This window comes from Dendrobates tinctorius, unplaced genomic scaffold (genome assembly GCF_039654945.1).
Source record: "Dendrobates tinctorius isolate UK_male_01 unplaced genomic scaffold, ASM3965494v1 ptg000345l, whole genome shotgun sequence".
In the NCBI taxonomy this organism is placed as follows: Eukaryota; Metazoa; Chordata; class Amphibia; order Anura; family Dendrobatidae; genus Dendrobates; species Dendrobates tinctorius.
In genome coordinates this window covers 377,468-396,876 of record NW_027362011.1, presented here as the reverse complement: position 1 = coordinate 396,876, position 19,409 = coordinate 377,468, and the positions used below count along the sequence as shown (strand labels likewise).

At 47.3% G+C, this 19,409-nt stretch overlaps 1 protein-coding gene and 1 pseudogene across 1 annotated transcript; one reads left to right on the top strand and one right to left on the bottom strand.

Moving 5' to 3' along the window:
- Positions 1-19,409, bottom strand: part of LOC141074976 (uncharacterized) — a 268,806-nt pseudogene that overhangs the window by 218,183 nt on the left and 31,214 nt on the right.
- On the top strand, positions 3,229-19,072 carry LOC141074985 (uncharacterized). The gene is made up of 6 exons (XM_073562312.1): positions 3,229-3,315; positions 7,052-7,231; positions 7,313-7,433; positions 7,517-7,614; positions 7,813-7,903; positions 17,662-19,072. The coding sequence occupies exons 1-6, from the start codon at positions 3,229-3,231 to the stop codon at positions 19,017-19,019; spliced, it is 1,935 nt and encodes a 644-aa protein (XP_073418413.1). The 3' UTR covers positions 19,020-19,072.

The window sequence follows — 19,409 nt, the reverse complement described above, 5'->3', positions numbered from 1 at the left end:
ACAAATTCCTTTGTCCTCTGCTGGTGTCAGTGCCGTCTGTGGCCCCAACGGGGATTTATGTGATTCCTATTTTAGAGGGATTCAGGCAGAGCCCCCGGACGCACTGCAGAAGCACAGTGTGAACAGGGCTTAATATCCTATTGTGTGGAATAGTGACGTCTACTATACTATTCCGGCCTATCCCAGTGCAGCGGCCAGACACGGACACCGGCCAGACACGGACAGCATCCAGACATGGACAACATCCAGACACGGACACCAACCAGACACAGACCGGGCAGACATGGACACTGGGCAGACACGGACGCTGGCCAGACACGGACACCGGGCAAACATGAATGCCGGCCAGACACGAACACCGGGCAGACATGAACACCGGGCAGACACGGACACCGGCCAGACACGGACAGCGGCCAGACACGGACACCAGGCAGACACGGACACCAGGTAGACACGGACAGCGGCCAGACACGGACAGCGGCCAGACACTGACACCGGGCAGACACGGACATTGGCCAGACACGGACAGCAGCCAGACACGGACAGCGGCCAGACACAGACAGCAGTCAAACACGGACACCGGCCAGACACGGACACCGGACAGACACGGACACTGGGCAGACACGGGCACCGGGCAGGCATGGACACTGGGCAGACACGGACACCGGGTAGACACGGACAGTGGCCAGACACGGACACCGGGTAGACACGGACAGTGGCCAGACACGGACAGCAGCCAGACACGGACAGCAGCCAAACACGGACACCGGCCAGACATGGACACTGACCAGACATGGACACCGGCCAGACACGGACACCGGCCTGAAGACACTTTTTTTTTATAAATCTGTTGCTGTCATCTTTCAGAGATTCTGCAGTGTTTTTTTCCCTGTTCAAATGAATGGGACACAAAAATGTGAGTGAAAAGGCTGCAAAAAAGCAGAATATTTCCTGCCAACACTGTAGATCAATCCACAGCAAAAATGGTGAATGTGAACAGACACTACAGGGGATTTCTGAGAATGTAAAAATAATTAGCATGAAATGATAAATCCCCCGTGGCTCAAACACCAATGCTCCGGGGGTCTCTGCCAGTCTTAGCATTGGGCTGCAGTGTTCTTGTGGCTCTGGGGGTGTCTGCCAGTCTTAGCACTGGGCTGCAGTGTTCTTGTGGCTCCGGGGGTCTCCACCAGTCTTAGCACTGGGCTGCAGTGGTCTTGTGGCTCTGGGGGGTTTCTGCCAGTCTCAGCAGTGTACTGAAGTGGTCTTGTGGCTTCGGGGGTCTCCGTCAGTCTCAGCACTGGGCTGCAGTGGTCTTGTGGCTCCGGGGGTCTCCACCAGTCTTAGCACTGGGCTGCAGTGGTCTTGTGGCTCTGGGGGGTTTCTGCCAGTCTCAGCAGTGTACTGAAGTGGTCTTGTGGCTTCGGGGGTCTCCGTCAGTCTCAGCACTGGGCTGCAGTGGTCTTGTGGCTCCGGGGGTCTCCACCAGTCTTAGCACTGGGCTGCAGTGGTCTTGTGGCTCTGGGGGGTTTCTGCCAGTCTCAGCAGTGTACTGAAGTGGTCTTGTGGCTTCGGGGGTCTCCGTCAGTCTCAGCACTGGGCTGCAGTGGTCTTGTGGCTCCGGGGGTCTCCACCAGTCTTAGCACTGGGCTGCAGTGGTCTTGTGGCTCTGGGGGGTTTCTGCCAGTCTCAGCAGTGTACTGAAGTGGTCTTGTGGCTTCGGGGGTCTCCGTCAGTCTCAGCACTGGGCTGCAGTGGTCTTGTGGCTCCGGGGGTCTCCACCAGTCTTAGCACTGGGCTGCAGTGGTCTTGTGGCTCTGGGGGGTTTCTGCCAGTCTCAGCAGTGTACTGAAGTGGTCTTGTGGCTCTGGGGTTCTCCGTCAGCCTCAGCGCTGGGCTGCAGTGGTCTTGTAGGTCTGGGGGTCTCCGTCAGTCTCAGCACTGGTCTGCAGTGGTCTTGTAGGTCTGGGGGTCTCCGTCAGTCTCAGCACTGGTCTGCAGTGGTCTTGTAGGTCTGGGGGTCTCCGTCAGTCTCAGCACTGGGCTGCAGTGGTCTTGTGGCTCCGGGGGTCTCCGTCAGCCTCAGCACTGGTCTGCAGGGGTCTTGTGGCTTCACCTTATATTATAGCTGCAAAGTGAATAATAACCATCAGGGCCCCCGAACCATCGGCCACGGAGCCAGAGGGGATTTAGCAGAGTAGTTTGGGGGACATGTAGGACTTGTTAATAATCACTTTTTATTCTGCTGTTTGTGAGGTAGGATGTAGAAAAAGACGGCAATTCTGCTAATGTTTTCTATTATGTGACTGTACGGCCCCTTCACACGACCTGTCATGTTTATCACAGATGCCACGTGTCCACTATTTGACCTACGGTGCTGCTCTCATGTCCGTGTTTTCCCAGCAGCACAGATGACAAAGGACCAATACAAGTCTATGGGTCCATGTAAACGTGCCGTCCGTGTGCTGTACATGTGCCGTCCGTGTGCTGTACATGTGCCATCCGTGTGCCGTCCGTGTGCTGTCTGTGTGCTGTACGTGTGCAGTCCGTGTGCTGTCCGTGTGCTGTCCGTGTGCTGTACGTGTGCAGTCCGTGTGCTGTCCGTGTGCAGTAGATGTGCAGTCCGTGTGCTGTCCGTGTGCTGTACATGTGCCATCCGTGTGCCGTCCGTGTGCTGTCTGTGTGCTGTACGTGTGCAGTCCGTGTGCTGTCCATGTGCAGTAGATGTGCAGTCCGTGTGCTGTACGTGTGCAGTCCGTGTGCTGTACGTGTGCCGTCCGTGTGCTGTCCGTGTGCTGTAGATGTGCAGTCCGTGTGCTGTCCGTGTGCTGTACATGTGCCGTCCGTGTGCTGTACATGTGCCGCCTGTGTGCTGTACATGAGCCGTCCGTGTGCTGTACATGTGCCGTCCGTGTGCTGTACATGTGCCATCCGTGTGCTGTACATGTGCTGTCCGTGTGCTGTACATGTGCCGCCTGTGTGCTGTACATGTGCCGTCCGTGTGCTGTACATGAGCCGTCCGTGTGCTGTACATGTGCCGTCCGTGTGCTGTACATGTGCCATCCGTGTGCTGTACATGTGCCGTCCGTGTGCTGTACATGTGCTGTCCGTGTGCTGTACATGTGTCGTCCGTGTGCTGTACATGAGCCGTCCGTGTGCTGTACATGTGCCGTCCGTGCTTAACATGGAAAGTCTATGACAAGCTTTGTAATTCCATTATCCACACGGATGACCAAGATCAGAGTCTCATTATCCCGAGTAGAGAAGCTCCAGGGCCAAAGACCCCGCCTGGTCCTAACACGCAGGGGACCCGGAGTATCCAGCCACGGGGCCCGGATTCCCTCATTTGTGGCCCCAGCGTTTCTTGTAGAATAAATCCCTTTCTCACACAGTCCTGTAGTAATGACTTTGTTCTCACGTTTTGTAGGAGGGTTCGTCTGACTCCATCTTATGTTATCAGTATAAGTGCGAGAGATGAGAGACCGACGACCGCAGTTTTACCGTGCGTGTCCGGCGTCAGTTCTACAGTGTGAGAGATGCAGGGTCTGTGACCGAAGCTGGGGGTATACGGGTGTATACAGCGTACACAGGGGTGTGTGACTGAAGATGGTGGTATACAGAGTACACACACAGCTCCGCTCCTTACACCTCGTACACACACGGCTCCACTCCATACACCTTGTACACACACGGCTCTGCTACGTACACCTCGTACACACAGCTCCGCTCCGTACACCTCGTACACACACGGCTCCTCTCCGTAAACCTCGCACACACACATCTCCGCTCCGTACACCTCGCACACACGCGGTTCCGCTCCGAACACCTCATACACACATGGCTCCGCTCCGTACACCTCGTACACACACGGCTTCACTCCATACACCTCGCACACACACATCTCCGCTCCGTACACCTCGCATACACGCGGTTCCGCTCCGTACACCTCGTACACACATGGCTCCGCTCCGTACACCTCGTACACACACGGCTCCCCTCCATACACCTTGTACACACACGGCTCCGCTCCGTACACCTCGTACACACACGGCTCCGCTCCGTACACCTCATACACACACGGCTCCGCTCCGTACACCTCATACACACACGGCTCCACTCCGTACACCTCGTACACACACGGCTCCGCTCCGTACACCTCATACACACACGGCTCCGCTCCGTACACCTCATACACACATGGCTCCACTCCGTACACATCGTACAGACGCGGCTCCGCTCCGTACACATCGTACACACACGGCTCCGCTCCTTACACCTCGTACACACGCGGCTCCGCTCCGTACACCTCGTACACACACGGCTCCGCTCCGTACACCTCGTACACACGGCTCCGCTCCGAACACCTCGTACACACACGGCTCCGCTCCGTACACTTCATACACATGCGGCTCCGCTCCGTACACCTCGTACACACACAGCTCCGCTCCGTACACCTTGTACACACACGGCTCCGCTCCGTACACCTTGTACACACAGGGCTCTGCTACGTACACCTCGTACACACAGCTCCGCTCCGTACACCTCGTACACACACGGCTCCTCTCCGTAAACCTCGCACACACACATCTCCGCTCCGTACACCTCGCACACACGCGGTTCCGCTCCGAACACCTCATACACACATGGCTCCGCTCCGTACACCTCGTACACACACGGCTTCACTCCATACACCTCGCACACACACATCTCCGCTCCGTACACCTCGCATACACGCGGTTCCGCTCCGTACACCTCGTACACACATGGCTCCGCTCCGTACACCTCGTACACACACGGCTCCCCTCCATACACCTTGTACACACACGGCTCCGCTCCGTACACCTCGTACACACACGGCTCCGCTCCGTACACCTCATACACACACGGCTCCGCTCCGTACACCTCATACACACACGGCTCCACTCCGTACACCTCGTACACACACGGCTCCGCTCCGTACACCTCATACACACACGGCTCCGCTCCGTACACCTCATACACACACGGCTCCACTCCGTACACATCGTACAGACGCGGCTCCGCTCCGTACACATCGTACACACACGGCTCCGCTCCTTACACCCCGTACACACGCGGCTCCGCTCCGTACACCTCGTACACACACGGCTCCGCTCCGTACACCTCGTACACACACGGCTCCGCTCCGAACACCTCATACACACACGGCTCCGCTCCGTACACCTCATACACACACGGCTCCACTCCGTACACATCGTACAGACGCGGCTCCGCTCCGTACACATCGTACACACACGGCTCCGCTCCTTACACCTCGTACACACGCGGCTCCGCTCCGTACACCTCGTACACACACGGCTCCGCTCCGTACACCTCGTACACACACGGCTCCGCTCCGAACACCTCGTACACACACGGCTCCGCTCCGTACACTTCGTACACATGCGGCTCCGCTCCGTACACCTCGTACACACACAGCTCCGCTCCGTACACCTCGTACACACACGGCTCCGCTCCGTACACCTCATACACACACGGCTCCGCTCCGTACACCTCATACACACATGGCTCCGCTCCATACACCTCGTACACACAGGGCTCCGCTCCGTACACCTCGTACACACAGGGCTCCGCTCCGTACACCTCGTACACACACGGCTCCGCTCCGTACACCTCGTACACACAGGGCTCCACTCCGTACACCTCGTACACACGCGGCTCCGCTCCGTACACCTTGTACACACACGGCTTCGCTCCATACACCTTGTACACACACGGCTCTGCTCCGTACACCTCGTACACACACGGCTCTGCTACATCCACCCTGTAAACCCCTCCTGACCCCACACAGAAACTTCCCCTCATCCAGCACCATGGCAACCAGCACAGCAGAGTCCTGCACACACTGAGGCCCTGATCATGTGACCCCTGACTCCTCCCCTCCTGTGACCTCATCACAGGTCCTGTGCGCACAGAGCAACTGTAGAAATCTCCGGCCTCGGGGGTCTCACCAGACTTCGCTCTTTTCTTGCAGAGGCCGCAGTGGATTTCATCCTGGATCCATAGAGCTGAATAGAGGAGCGATGTTCCTTCACTCTGATGGGAATTGATGGTGACGTTTGTCCAACGTCCACGTTACCGAGTAAATCCCCCCAGGACTGCAGCCGGTAAAGACCCCGATATCCACAGGTGTCCCCTCTAATTGGGGGAAAGGGATCGAAAAGCCTCTTATCCCGAGGGGAAACCCTGTACATGGAGACATCGGCCTCAGATCTCTCCTGTCCTGTTCTTCCAGAAAAGCCTCAAACTTCTGTGTGTGACTCAGAGCTGAGATCTAACGGGAGAGAAGATTCCAGTGCGGGGAAGACGGGAAACCTTCATATAGACGGCCGGTGGGGATGGAGGCAGTGACCGACTCTGGCCACATCTGTCTCTAGAGCCGCAGTAGAAGATGAAGATGTCGTCCTCATCATGAAGGAGTTATTTCTCATGTCGCGTGTAATGAATATCTCCTGCAGTATTCCTAATGCCGATTCCAGTGTCGGTAATGAGACGAGAATTAGCGTTATGGAAGATGAGTCTATGAGGAACGTGTTCAGCTGCCGACTCCGAGGAGGAAACTGCTTGTTGTCTGTGGCCTAAATATATAGGTTTTATTAGTAGATGTCAGGGAAGAAAACTAAACCCTGTAAGATAATAAATCTCCTCATATGTTTCCCCTATTATCTCCAGTAATTGTATTATTACACAGGATTCTTATGATGTTACATCGGCTCATCTTCTTCTCATTCAGGTCTCTACAATATCGGATCCTCTCAGTGAAGATCTTCTACAGAAGAGAATTTTCCTGATTTACCCATCAAGGATGGATATGGACAGAGACAAGATGGCGGAGAGGATATTACACCTCACCCTAGAGATCCTCTTCCGTCTCACTGGAGAGGTGAGAGATTCTGATGACGTCACATTACATCATTCTTATCTACGGGAATAACAGATGGACAGAACTGGAGAGGTGAGGACTCTGGGAATGTCTGTAGTGAAATTTATTAATGTGTCTCTCCATAACCAGGAATACACAGTGGTGAAGAAGACCTCTAGTGATCACTGTCAGGACCCTGTGTCTGAGGGATGGGGAAGACCCCTGAGCCCAATCACGGGGCCTCCACCTCACCCCCTGATCCATGAGGACATCAATGACCAGAAGATCCTAGAACTCATCTACAAGATGATTGAGCTGCTGACTGGAGAGGTGACACTGCTGGGAATGCTGGGACATTATACAGTAACACTATGAAGGGATCGGGGATGACGGTATCATTGTATGTGTCAGGTTCCTATAAGGTGTCAGGATGTCGCTGTCTATTTCTCCATGGAGGAGTGGGAGTATTTAGAAGGACACAGAGATCTGTACAAGGATGTCATGGAGGTTCCCCAGCCCCTCACATCACCAGGTAATAGATAGGACTAAATACACACGGCCTATAATTATCTGTATGTAGAGAATGAATTCAGTCCCTGTATGTGTTTCCTCCAGATCTATCCAGTAAGAGGACAACACCAGAGAGATGTCCCCGTCCTCTTCTTCCACAGGACTGTAAACAAGAAGATCCCAGTGCTCCTCAGGATCATCAGGTAGATGGAGAGAAGGTGTCAGGAGATCTCCCCTATGATGTGTAGACGGCTGTGAAGGTCTTGTGCTCAGTCTTGTTTTATCCACCAGTATTCTGTGTTTTATACTTGTGTAATGAGAACGGTGGAGATGGCAGGATTAGAGCTGATCATAGATGGGACTTCTCCATCTGTCGGTGACTTTTACAATATTTGTTTCAGGGTGAAGATCTGACCCATATTAATACTACAGAGACATATGTGAGGGGTGATGAGTGGTGTAAAGAGGAGATTCCCACATATGACTACCCAGGTGAGTAGTAACCACTGAATGCAGAGAAGTCACAGATTCCTCTCAGTCACCGGCTGTGGCTGCTTTATCGGTGGTGTAGTCCGGCCGTATTACCATGATCACCATTTTGCCTCTAGACCACAACATTCTCCTCCACCCAAAACTGTTCAAATGACTTTGATACAGGAAAGATATATATCTTTGTACCGTGTAGATAGAAGAATATTCAGAATTGAGAGTCCTCAGTGGTTGATACCTTTTAATGGCTAACTGAAAAGATGGTAACACATTGCAAGCTTTTGAGACTCCTCAGGTCTCCTCATCAGGATATACTAATACAACATCTGAAAAATCACATATTTATACACAAAACAAAACAGAAATAATGCAATAGATAAGACAAGTGACATTTAGCAGAATTGTCATTATGGGAGAGGTATAAACATAAATATTGGAAGAGTTCATAGATAAGGAGTGTGAAAGTTTTATTGCCCTCTGATTGGGGTCTAGTTCTGTGTTGTGTGATGACCCCAGAAGGTCTGAAGAGCAAATTCCTTAATTGATGTAAAAAGACATAAATCCATGTGACACATTCATTCCTGCACTGAGTGTGTCAAAAGATGTCACAAATTTATACTCCCAGACCCTCCTGTCTCTCTGAGAGTTGAAGTTACCATTTAATACAAGTAATTTAATGTCCATCATGCTATGACCGGGGATACAAAAATGTTTGCCACAGGTAGATCCCTTCTTTTTTCTCTTATTGTGTGGCGATGAGAATTCATCCTTATTCTCAGTTTTTGCCCGCTCTCCCCCACATACAGACCCCCAGTTGGACATTTAGTACAAATAATTAAGTACACCCCATTAGATGTGATGCAGGTGAAAGTACCTGGGATCTTGTAGTCCTGATGTGAGGTGGGGATCTTTATCTTGCCTGTGGTTATTATAAATGGACAGGCTTTACATTTTTTCTGGTTGCAAGGAAAGGTTCCTGCAGCTGTTGAGGACAGGGAGCTTCTGACAATGACGCTTCTTAGATTTGGGGGCTGCCTAAAACACAGCAGTGGGGGGTCTGGAAACATGGATTGTAATCGGGCATCTTTTTGTAGTAAAGGTTGTAATTTCCGTGCCGCTCCCCTTAGCACCTCCAGATTTGGGTTGTAGGTGACCACTAGAGGCTCCCGGTTATTCTCTTCTTTAGCTTTGTAATGTGGCAGGTGATTCCTTGATATTCTGGTGGCTCTTGTAATTTGGTTTTCAATTGTTCTTGGATGGTAGCCCTGACTCAAAAAGGTCTTTCTGAGGCGACCAAGGTGTTTGTCTCTATCCATGGGGTTGGAACATACGTTATATGTTATATATTGTTAACGTATGATATTCCGATCACGCTCAGTAATGCAATACAATGAGTGCGTGGAAAACACCAAACTGCACTCCGATGACACAATGGAGAAGCGTTTGTTCTCCATCTTTTCCTCAGTGTTCTCTGATTTTCTCATCCTAGACAATCGGACCACACTGTGCTGACACTCGGGTCAGATCCTGATCCAAGTGTCAGCTGTACAGTAGAATTGGCCGATTCTCTCAGATCAGGGAATATATATGGCCGTCTGCATTGGCCCTTAGAAGTCCATACAATCACAAAATTGGCGCAAAAAGCATGAATCCATGCATAAATAATACACCACAGAATCATATTATTACTTTTGTGGTAACAACAAATGTTGACCCCACACAATAGTGTATACTTGTTAAAAATTTATATTTTATTGCACAAAAAGACACAAAAATATATACACATGAAAAGTGATGGAACATAACACCAAACACCAAACACCAAAATTCACCAAAGAAAAAGTAAGGGGGTAAAAGAACAATGCACCTGATATCCTACAGATCATCACCTTGCAATGGTAAAACATTTGCTGGCCACATCATTTGTATTATGACATTTCATTGCTGCATAAAAGCAGCTATATCCAATTATCCCAAAAATGAACCTCAATTGAGGTAAAATTAATGCCGGTGAATATAATAAAGGCTAGACAATTCTATACCTGTAAATGCGGGTGGAGATGCCTGGACGTCCCTCGACCCCAACGCGCGTTTCGCACTGCTTCTTCGGGAGGCGTGTCAGGGCAGGGGGAGATCCGATTTATATACCAGTACCACGTGTGCATAATCATTAAAAGTTGCGCAAACCTGCGTTCACTATGTCCACCATAATAGATCTCTACTGGCGCCTGCGCAGAAAACAATTGTACCGTTGTGGGGGATCAGTGGTGGCGCCTGCGCAGCATAGGTCTATAGTCACTATACCAAATGATCAGCTGCGCCTGCGTGCGATGAACACCAAAGGTCCTGCTCAAATCCCAATACTGAGGTGTTTATGACGCATGCGCTGCATCACGTGGGACATAGAGTCCAATGGGAATAATACTTTGCGGTCACATGATAAGGCATCGCCAGGTCCTATGTGGAGATGTGCGCACCTAATTCATGAACAGACCGCTTTGCATTTTCCACCGTCCCCGTATACCACGCATGCGTGCTACCACAAATGGGTGGGCATGAAATAACACGACCACAATTCCATCATATCATATTAGTGAATACATAGCTATAATAAAGTGACGGTGCAATTAAAGTATCAGTAAATCGATAAAAGAGCTATGTCTAAATATTCATATCTAGTGCAAACATGAACTCGATTATGACATTCCAATGCCCTGTCAATATCAAAAAAGTATATATAACGTTTATACGCTGTACTAGGATTAACCAATACATTTGTTATTAATATCACATGATAATATTCCTCAGCAATATCAGACTTTTGATTATAGTATTTAACTGACCTGACAATATCAAAAACTATACATAATATTTGAATGCTGTACTAGAATGGTATTATTAATATCACATAGCGGTATCACTCAGCAACATCACCACTCAAGTGCAAAGCACAAGAGATGATAATGTCACACAAGGCGTCACTGCTGCGGTGTCAACCAAAAACAGCATAACACAAGATCTCATGGTAATCTCATATCCATAATGGCATCCATCCATCTATTAGTGCAGGACAACGAAACCCCATCGTAAAAAATCCTCTTCATGATCCCATCTGAGGAAAGATGTACATCATTCTGCGATATGAACAGGAGTGGAGGCAGGAGTACTAAACATAAAAATAAATAAAATTAAAGAGAGACACACAAACTAATTGACACATTAAAACCCCCTACCCTCAAAGTAACCACCCCTAAAGTTATCAGAGATAAGCGCTAAAGCCAGAGCTTTCATCTAGACCCTGGGGTGTGAGGGTCCCCAGCCTATAAATCCATTGACATTCTTTTTTGGCCAGTATTTTAGACACATCCCCCCCTCTAGGGCCAAGGGTCACCTGTTGTGAGTTCATTTTTCCCTTCACTGGTGAGGTCTGATGAACTCCCTCCTCTGGTGAAGGAAGGTAGTGAGACTGATTACCAAACACCTGGGCAGCTAGATGATGACTGGATGGCTGGAATTGACAACTGGATATAAGGCAGCCGACGCCCTTCTGCCTTGCTGGTGATCCTGCTGGATTCTTGGAGACCAGTCTGATTCCTGCGTCTCAAAGCTAAGTTTTTCTGCTCTGCTTTGTACACTTTAGTTTTGTTTTTGTTTTGCCTTGTTTTTTGGGAGTTCTGCCATCCCCGGCCGGGGGTGAGCTGAATTCCATTTTTGTCTCTGATCTGTTGATCTTTTGCTCTGTCTTCAGAATATACCTGAGTGCTGATATAGTCTTTTGAAGCCTAGCGACTTCAGGGCCTGTTTTCCTATCAGTCGGTTGGCACATTTTGGATAGGGTTTTTGCGGATGGCAGACAGCGGCTTTCCTATCCTGTCCTATTTAGTTAGCTTGGGCCCCATCATTTGCTCAACCTATCTTTCTATCTGTGTTAGTGTTTTCATCTTGCTTCACCGTCATTATATGTTGGGGGCTGCCTATTGCTTTGGGGTCTGCTCTGGGGCAGTTTAGATTTCCCTTTCTGTCTTTAGGCTATGTAGTTCTCCGGCTGTGATCGAGGGGTCTAGGGCACCGTAGGAACCCCCCACGGCTACTGCTAGTTGTTGTGGATAGGTTCAGGGGTCTGCAATCCGATAGCTGCCAACCTCTCTGGTTTTTCTGGACTTAGCTAGTATTTTGTTTTTTCCTCCTTTGGTGACTCATCATAACACATAACACCATATCAATCCCCTTCACCTTAAACAGTCTAGAATTACATTGATGGTACTTCCTGAAATGCCTAGGAAGGGTCTTTAGAGAGCTGATGACAGTGGCTGTTTTAGCTTTCTGAATGTCTAAACAGTGCTCACGGTCACGAACTTTGAGCTCATGACTGCATACCTATGCAAATTTTTCCACAGGGACACTCTGCATAATACACAACCCCCTTATATGAACAGGTGATATTGACCATAATGTCAAATTTTCTAGACTGGTCAAAGTTAGAGAAACTAAAGCCCTTTTACATATTAGCACAACCCTTGCAAAACCCGCAAGGGAAAAACACCTTACGTTCTGAGTTTTTCTTATTTTTTTCTTTTCTTTTGGGGTCATATGCACTGTGGACCAATATATCCCGCAGGTTGGGGGCCCTTCTTGCCACAAAAGATGGTGCATCTGGCAAGCATTGTTTAAGAATGGGATCAGTGAGAAGGATTTTCCAGTGTTTGTCAATAATCCCTCTCAATTCCGGCCACCTTATAATTGGTTATAATTGTTATAATTGGTAATAAACCTTACCTGCTTGCCCCCCTCATCACACGACACCAGGGGCTGATTTTTGTGAAGAAGTGATTCTCTTGGCGTATTTTTGGCTCTATTATATCCCCTTTGAATGGCCCGGTGGCCGTATCTTCGATCTTGGAACCGTTTTTTAAGAATACTGGATTGTTCCTCAAACTGAGGATCTTCCGAACAAATCCTCCTGATACACAGAAACTAGCCAATTGGTATGCCTTGAATTGTTGATTTAGGATGAGCGGAGGACGCATGCAGTAAGGAATTAGTTGATGTTGGTTTACGAAAAACCGTGGTAGACAAACTTCCATCAGGGAGCACTGAAATGGATAAATCCAAGAAATCGATCTTTCGTCCAAATTTATAAGAGAGTCTGATATTTTGATCGTTATCATTAAGTGCATTCATAAATGTCTCAAGGTCCACAACTGGACCCTCCCAGATGAACAAAATATCATTGATATAACGAATCCAGTTGTGGACCCGATCAACATTAGGGATCTCCTCACCTTGGAAGATGGACCATTCCCAGGCCCCCATAAACAAATTTGCATAAGAGGGGGCGCACGAGGCCCCCATTGCTGTTCCTCTTTGCTGCAAAAATATCTTCCCATCGAAAGTGAAGGCATTATGAGTAAGGATAAACCTCAACAGTTTCAAGATAAAGGAGGACATATCTCCATTCAAGTTACTATGACTCAAATATTTCTCTACTGCCTTCAATCCGTCTGAATGACCGATAGAAGAATATAATGCCTCCATATCTGCGGTGACAAGTACCGTTTCCTCAGTAAGTTGAATGCTCTCCAAATGACCCTAAGCTGCGTTAGTGTCTTTAATAAAAGAGGGCAGTTGTGTCACAAGAGGTTTCAAAAAGTGATCCACAATATCACACGCTATTTCACAAAGGCCATCATTAGCTGCAATAATCGGCCTCCCAGGTGGATTAAGGGGGTCCTTATGCACCTTTGGAATTAAATAAAAGGTCGCAAGCTTGGGACAACATTTTTCATAAATCCTTAGAAATCCATGTAGCCGCACACTCCGGTCCAAGTGCCGGTTGCAGTGCCGGGTGTTGTTTCTCGCATCACACACCCTAGTGTGACCCCGGCCTTAGAATGATTCTTGTACTCAGCGTTTGCAGGGTGCTGTAGCCTAGTGTTTGTATCTAGGGTATGTGCACACAGTTTTATTTCAGGGGGCAGAGCTGCTTCAGGAAAGTGTCTCCAGTCTTTTACCTGAAGGCGCCATGTCTTTTGTGCCACCGGCGTCTTTTCTCGATAGTTTCTATTATAGTTGCAGGTGACAGAATGTGCTACTTGTATTAATGGCCTCAGTTTCCAAGCACTGAAGCAGATAAAAGACGTAAGAGACGGAGCGGGTACAGCAATGTGGTTTTCCATTGCCGTGCACTAAGTTCATGTTTAGCGGCAGGTTTGTGGCGCTTCTTCAATCCGCCTGACAAAGATGTGTGCACATCCCCTTACCTTGGTTCTGCAGCCACAAAATACAGGCATCCCAGCATGAAAACCATCTGTCCAGTGTCTGCTGCTTCTATAAGGAAGGCAAGGCAGCGATAACCTGGTTAATGAGTCACTACACATGGGCCGGTGATGGGTGCGGCCCCCAGACGGGAACTTTAGTGATTTTCACGTTTGAAAAAACTAAATGAATGAAAATCTTCTCCTGTACATCACAGTGTTAATCCGCGCAGAGTGTGCACTGGGGCGATCTATGTGGGGCCTGTGATCGGCGCAGGTTCAGAGACTTGTGGAGGGGACTGTGTCTGTGACAACGATAAAAAATGAAAATGTCTCTGATTTTTATTTGGGGAGACACAGTCTCAAAGAACATGAGCCTGTGAGCAGCACCATAGACTATAATGGAAGAGAACTAATGAAAACCACAGAGAGAACATGGACGTGAGAAACGGCCGTCTGACTGAGACTTTCCTGTCATTCCTGTGCTCCAGCATGTCCACGACCACCGACCAGCCATATACACGTCAGTCAGTGTCCTCTACGGCCTGTTCACACAGGAGGACGCACTTCTCTGTGCACACAGCGACTGGTAATATGTTCTGTGCACGTAGAAAGTCCTGTTCTCAGGAGCGCATGTCCTGTTTACCCCGAGCAATGTGCCACCAAGAACCTGGATTTTTAAGCCGTGACTAATAATCATTTTTCCTTCCATCAGGTGATTACTGACCTATTGAAATGAGCCGATAATCAGGAAGCCGCGCTCTTACAATCCCACATTTCATGATTATCGGCTCATCTAAAGTGGCCATAATTCAGTGGCTGTCAGCTCTGCAGGTCACAACACTAAACGTTGTGATTGTAGGCCGCTGACCTGTATTAGACGATCTAGAGAGCAAGATTACAGAGGGTACAAGACGTGGGCCTGTGGTCTTACAAATGCCAGGGCTGAATTTCACTCCCAGTCCGGCCCTGGTTACACGGAAAATAAAGACACAGCCAGAATAAAGTCTTTTATTAGAAATAAAACAAAACACAGTTTTCCTTTTTTATTTAAAAATATCAAACACCGTTATACTCACCTAACGCCTATTTCCACCGGAGACCTCGTTCTGCAATAAAAATAAAATACAACAATATACCATACCTGTCTGTCGCTCTGTCCCACGCCGTAATCCATGTCTGGGGGATAATTAGTTTTCAACCTGGACGGTGCCAAGATGCAACCATGCAGGCAGAGAACCACTGGTGAATGAGCTGCTGCAAGCGCAACATCATTGACCAGCAGTGACATCGTCGAGGTTTCCAGCCAGGCTGAACTGCAGTGACCTCAGGACCGTGGGAAAAAGTCAGTGATGAGGTCATCACAGTTCAAGCTAAGTCACTTCACAGCAGATCACCGTGAGAATTCTGTTTGTTATTTTTTAGTAAAAAACAAAAACTGAGTTTTGTTTTATTTCTAATAAAAGACTTTATTCTGTGTCTTTATTTACCATATAACTATAGGATTAGTAATGGAGAGGTGTCTTCTAGACACCTCTTCATTACTAAGCTGTGGGCTTGATGTCACCTGTCAATACAAGGGTGATATCAACCCCACAAATATGAACCCCACTTGCCATCACTATAAGGCAAGTGGGAAGACCCGGGCAAAGCACCAGAATTGGCGCATCTAATAGATGCGTCTTTTCTGGGCAGCTGCAGGCTGCTATTTTTAGCCTGGGGGGTCAATATCCATGGCCCCTTACAAGTCTGAGAATACCAGCCCCCAGTTTTCAGCTTTAGCGAGGCTGGTAGCCAAATAGGAAACAAATGGATCTTACAAATTATTTTCCAGCTTCGCACTATACCCTACATACGTTTGTACACTACTGTCTGGGCACATGGCAGTGTTCAGAAGGGAAGGAGCGCCATTTAGCTATTTGAATGCAGATCGAGCTGGAATAGTTTGCAGACACAATGTATTCAGAGCACTGTTCGTGGTCACCTGGCAGCTCAAAAGATGTCCACCATGAACATTCTTGGCTCTAATAGCTGTCTACAAATATCTAAAGGGCTGTCACATTGTAGAAGGATCAACTTTATTCTCATTTGCACAAGGAAAGACTAGAAGCAATGGGATGAAACTGAATGGGAGGAGACACAGATTAGATATTAGAAAAAACTTTTTGATAGTTAGAGTGATCAATGAGTGGAACAGGCTGCCACGAGAAGTGGTGAGTTCTCCTTCAATGGAAGTCTTCAAACAGAGGCTGGACAGACATCTGACTGGGATGATTTAGCGAATCCTGCTTTGAGCAGGGGGTTGGACCAGATGGCCCAGGAGGTCCCTTCCAACTCTATGATTCTATGATTCTATCTTCTCTGCTTTCCATATCCCAAGGATTGCCTTGCTTAACGCCCTTTAACATCCTCACATGGAATCTGGACTTACACAGGGACCCCTTGACTTGGACCATGGTGTTACCTGCTATTCTGTGGTTTTAGATGGCAAGAAGAATAGTCAGGTTGCTGGGTCAGAACCAGAAGGACAGAATACAGAATCAGAAGACACAAGAGTAGTCAGTAAACGCGCCACGGTCACAGCAGGAAACAAATGCACAAGCCGCAAGCTGAGCACAGAGGACTGAACCAGAGGAGAACAGCGCTGTATCTGGCAGATTCCGGCCATGTGCTTTGAGCTTTAGTAGGGTGTGGTACTTTCCCATTGGCTGAAGTAGGGAGCAGATTACTCCAGCTGGACAGCAGGAACAGATCCCAGATGAGATTGGACACACCATATGCAGAAGCCCTAATATAACTAAATGACAGAAAACCAGAATAGTAGAAATCCCCATAAAGTGATTCCATTTTATAAATTAATTCACTGAGGGTTATAATCCTTAGGAGGAGTGAATATTTTGACGCCACAGCCACTTTCTGGGAATTAACACGCAGTGGATGTTGGAGAGTGAAAATTACACATTTGCCATTTTCTTACCCAGCACATAGTGCCCAGATTGTGCTCCAGGAGACACCGCAAATTAAGTGGATTCTTCTCACTATAATATTGCTAAATACAGGGATCCTAAATGTTGTTTGCGCACACTGCAAGACTCCGAAGTGAGAGCGGATTTTGCTGGATTGGTTTATAGAAACCTTGTTGCTTTTCAACAGCCTTTGAGCCACTAATAGTGTGGGAACCTCTTTTTCCATTGACAGATGATGGACCTGAGTGGGGACTTGTTTTTTGTGAGATGAGAATTGGTATTATTTTCACCTACATAACATTGATTGGTTTCTTTATATTTGATATTTGGGAGGCAGAATGAACAAACAGTTGAACACCACACACTACTGGTTCATCCAACAAGGTTTTCTATTAGACTGTGAACTGTCATTGTCTTGGTAAATAATTAAAGTTTTTTTACATAAACTGTCCACAAAAATGGCAAGCTAAGCAGAAATGTTCAAAAATATAAAACTCAAGGATATTTTATTAAAAAGTAATATTTTTTTTTATCTTAGCAGATGAGTGTACCAGGAGATCAGAGGGACAGCTGACATCTTCAACTTTTAAATCAGATGATCTTGAGATCCTACAAGATACAACTGAAGTAATTGCTATTACTCCAGATATACCATCATCTATTCACAGCAAAGATCTGTCATTTGATTCTATGAAACAGGTCCCATCTTCTGACTCATTACCGATTATAAAGGAAAATCAAAGTCACAAAAGAGGCATTAAAAAACAAACTGCTTCTAAAGTAAAGAAGTCATTTTCATGTTCAGAATGTGGGAAATATTTTACACGGAAATCATGTTTTGTTACTCACCAGAGAACTCACACAGGGGAGAAGCCCTTTTCCTGTTCAGAATGTGGAAAATGTTTTAACCAGAAATGGAATCTTGTTAGACACCAAATAACTCACACAGGGGAGAAGCCTTTTTCATGTTCAGAATGTGGGAAATGTTTTAATCTTAACTCAAAATTGGTTAGGCACCAGAGAGCTCACACAGGGGAGAAGCCTTTTTCTTGTTCAGAATGTGAGAAATGTTTTAATCAGAAATCAGACTTTGTTGTTCACCAGAGAATTCACACAGGAGAGAAGCCTTTTTCATGTTCAGAATGTAGGAAATGTTTTAAACAGAAATCAGAACTTGTTACTCACCAGAGAATTCACACAGGGGAGAAGCCTTTTTTCTGTTCAGAATGTGAGAAATGTTTTAATCAGAAATCAGACCTTGTTGTTCACCAGAGAACTCACACAGGAGAGAAGCCTTTTTCATGTTCAGAATGTGGGAAATGTTTTAATCTTAACTCAAAATTGGTTAGGCACCAGAGGACTCACACAGGGGAGAAGCCTTTTTCCTGTTCAGAATGTGAGAAATATTTTATTCAGAAATCAGACCTTGATGCTCACCAGAGAATTCACACAGGGGAGAAGCCTTTTTCATGTTCAGAATGTGAGAAATGTTTTAATCATAACTCAAAATTGGTTAGGCACCAGAGGACTCACACAGGGGAGAAGCCTTTTTCCTGTTCAGAATGTTTGAAATGTTTTATCCAGAAATCAGATTTAGTTAAGCACCAGAGGACTCACACAGGGGAGAAGCCTTTTTCCTGTTCAGAATGTTTGAAATGTTTTATCCAGAAATCAGATTTAGTTAAGCACCAGAGAACCCACACAGGGGAGAAGCCTTTTTCATGTTTAGAATGTGGGAAATGTTTTATCTGGAAAACGCATATTGATGGTCACCAGAGAGCAAACACAGGGGAGAAGCCTTTTTCCTGTTCAGAATGTGGGAAATATTTTAACTGGAAAGAGCATTTTGTTAGACATCAGAGCAGTCACACAGAGGAGAAACCTTTTACATTTTCTTAATGTGGGAAATATTTTACTCAGAAATCAACTGTTAATAAACATCAGAGACGTCACTTAGGGGAGAAGCCTTTTTTTGTTCAGAATGTTGGAATCATTTTAACCAAAATTACATCATCTTAAAGGGGTTTTCTCTTGTCATTCCTCTTGTTTGCTGACAAAAAGATAAAATTAAACTTTATTACTTCCAAATGTAAAACTATACCAATAATTCACCCCCTGAAGGTTAGTCAATAGGTGACTAATAGAAAAAACATATATCCCACATCTCAGTATATAGGGTGAGGTGATGTATACACACTCTCCAAGCCTCTCATTTCTATGCGTTTCATCGTCCTCTCCAAAGACGACTCATAAGGAGACTTTATTTAATATTGACCTATATTCAAGTGA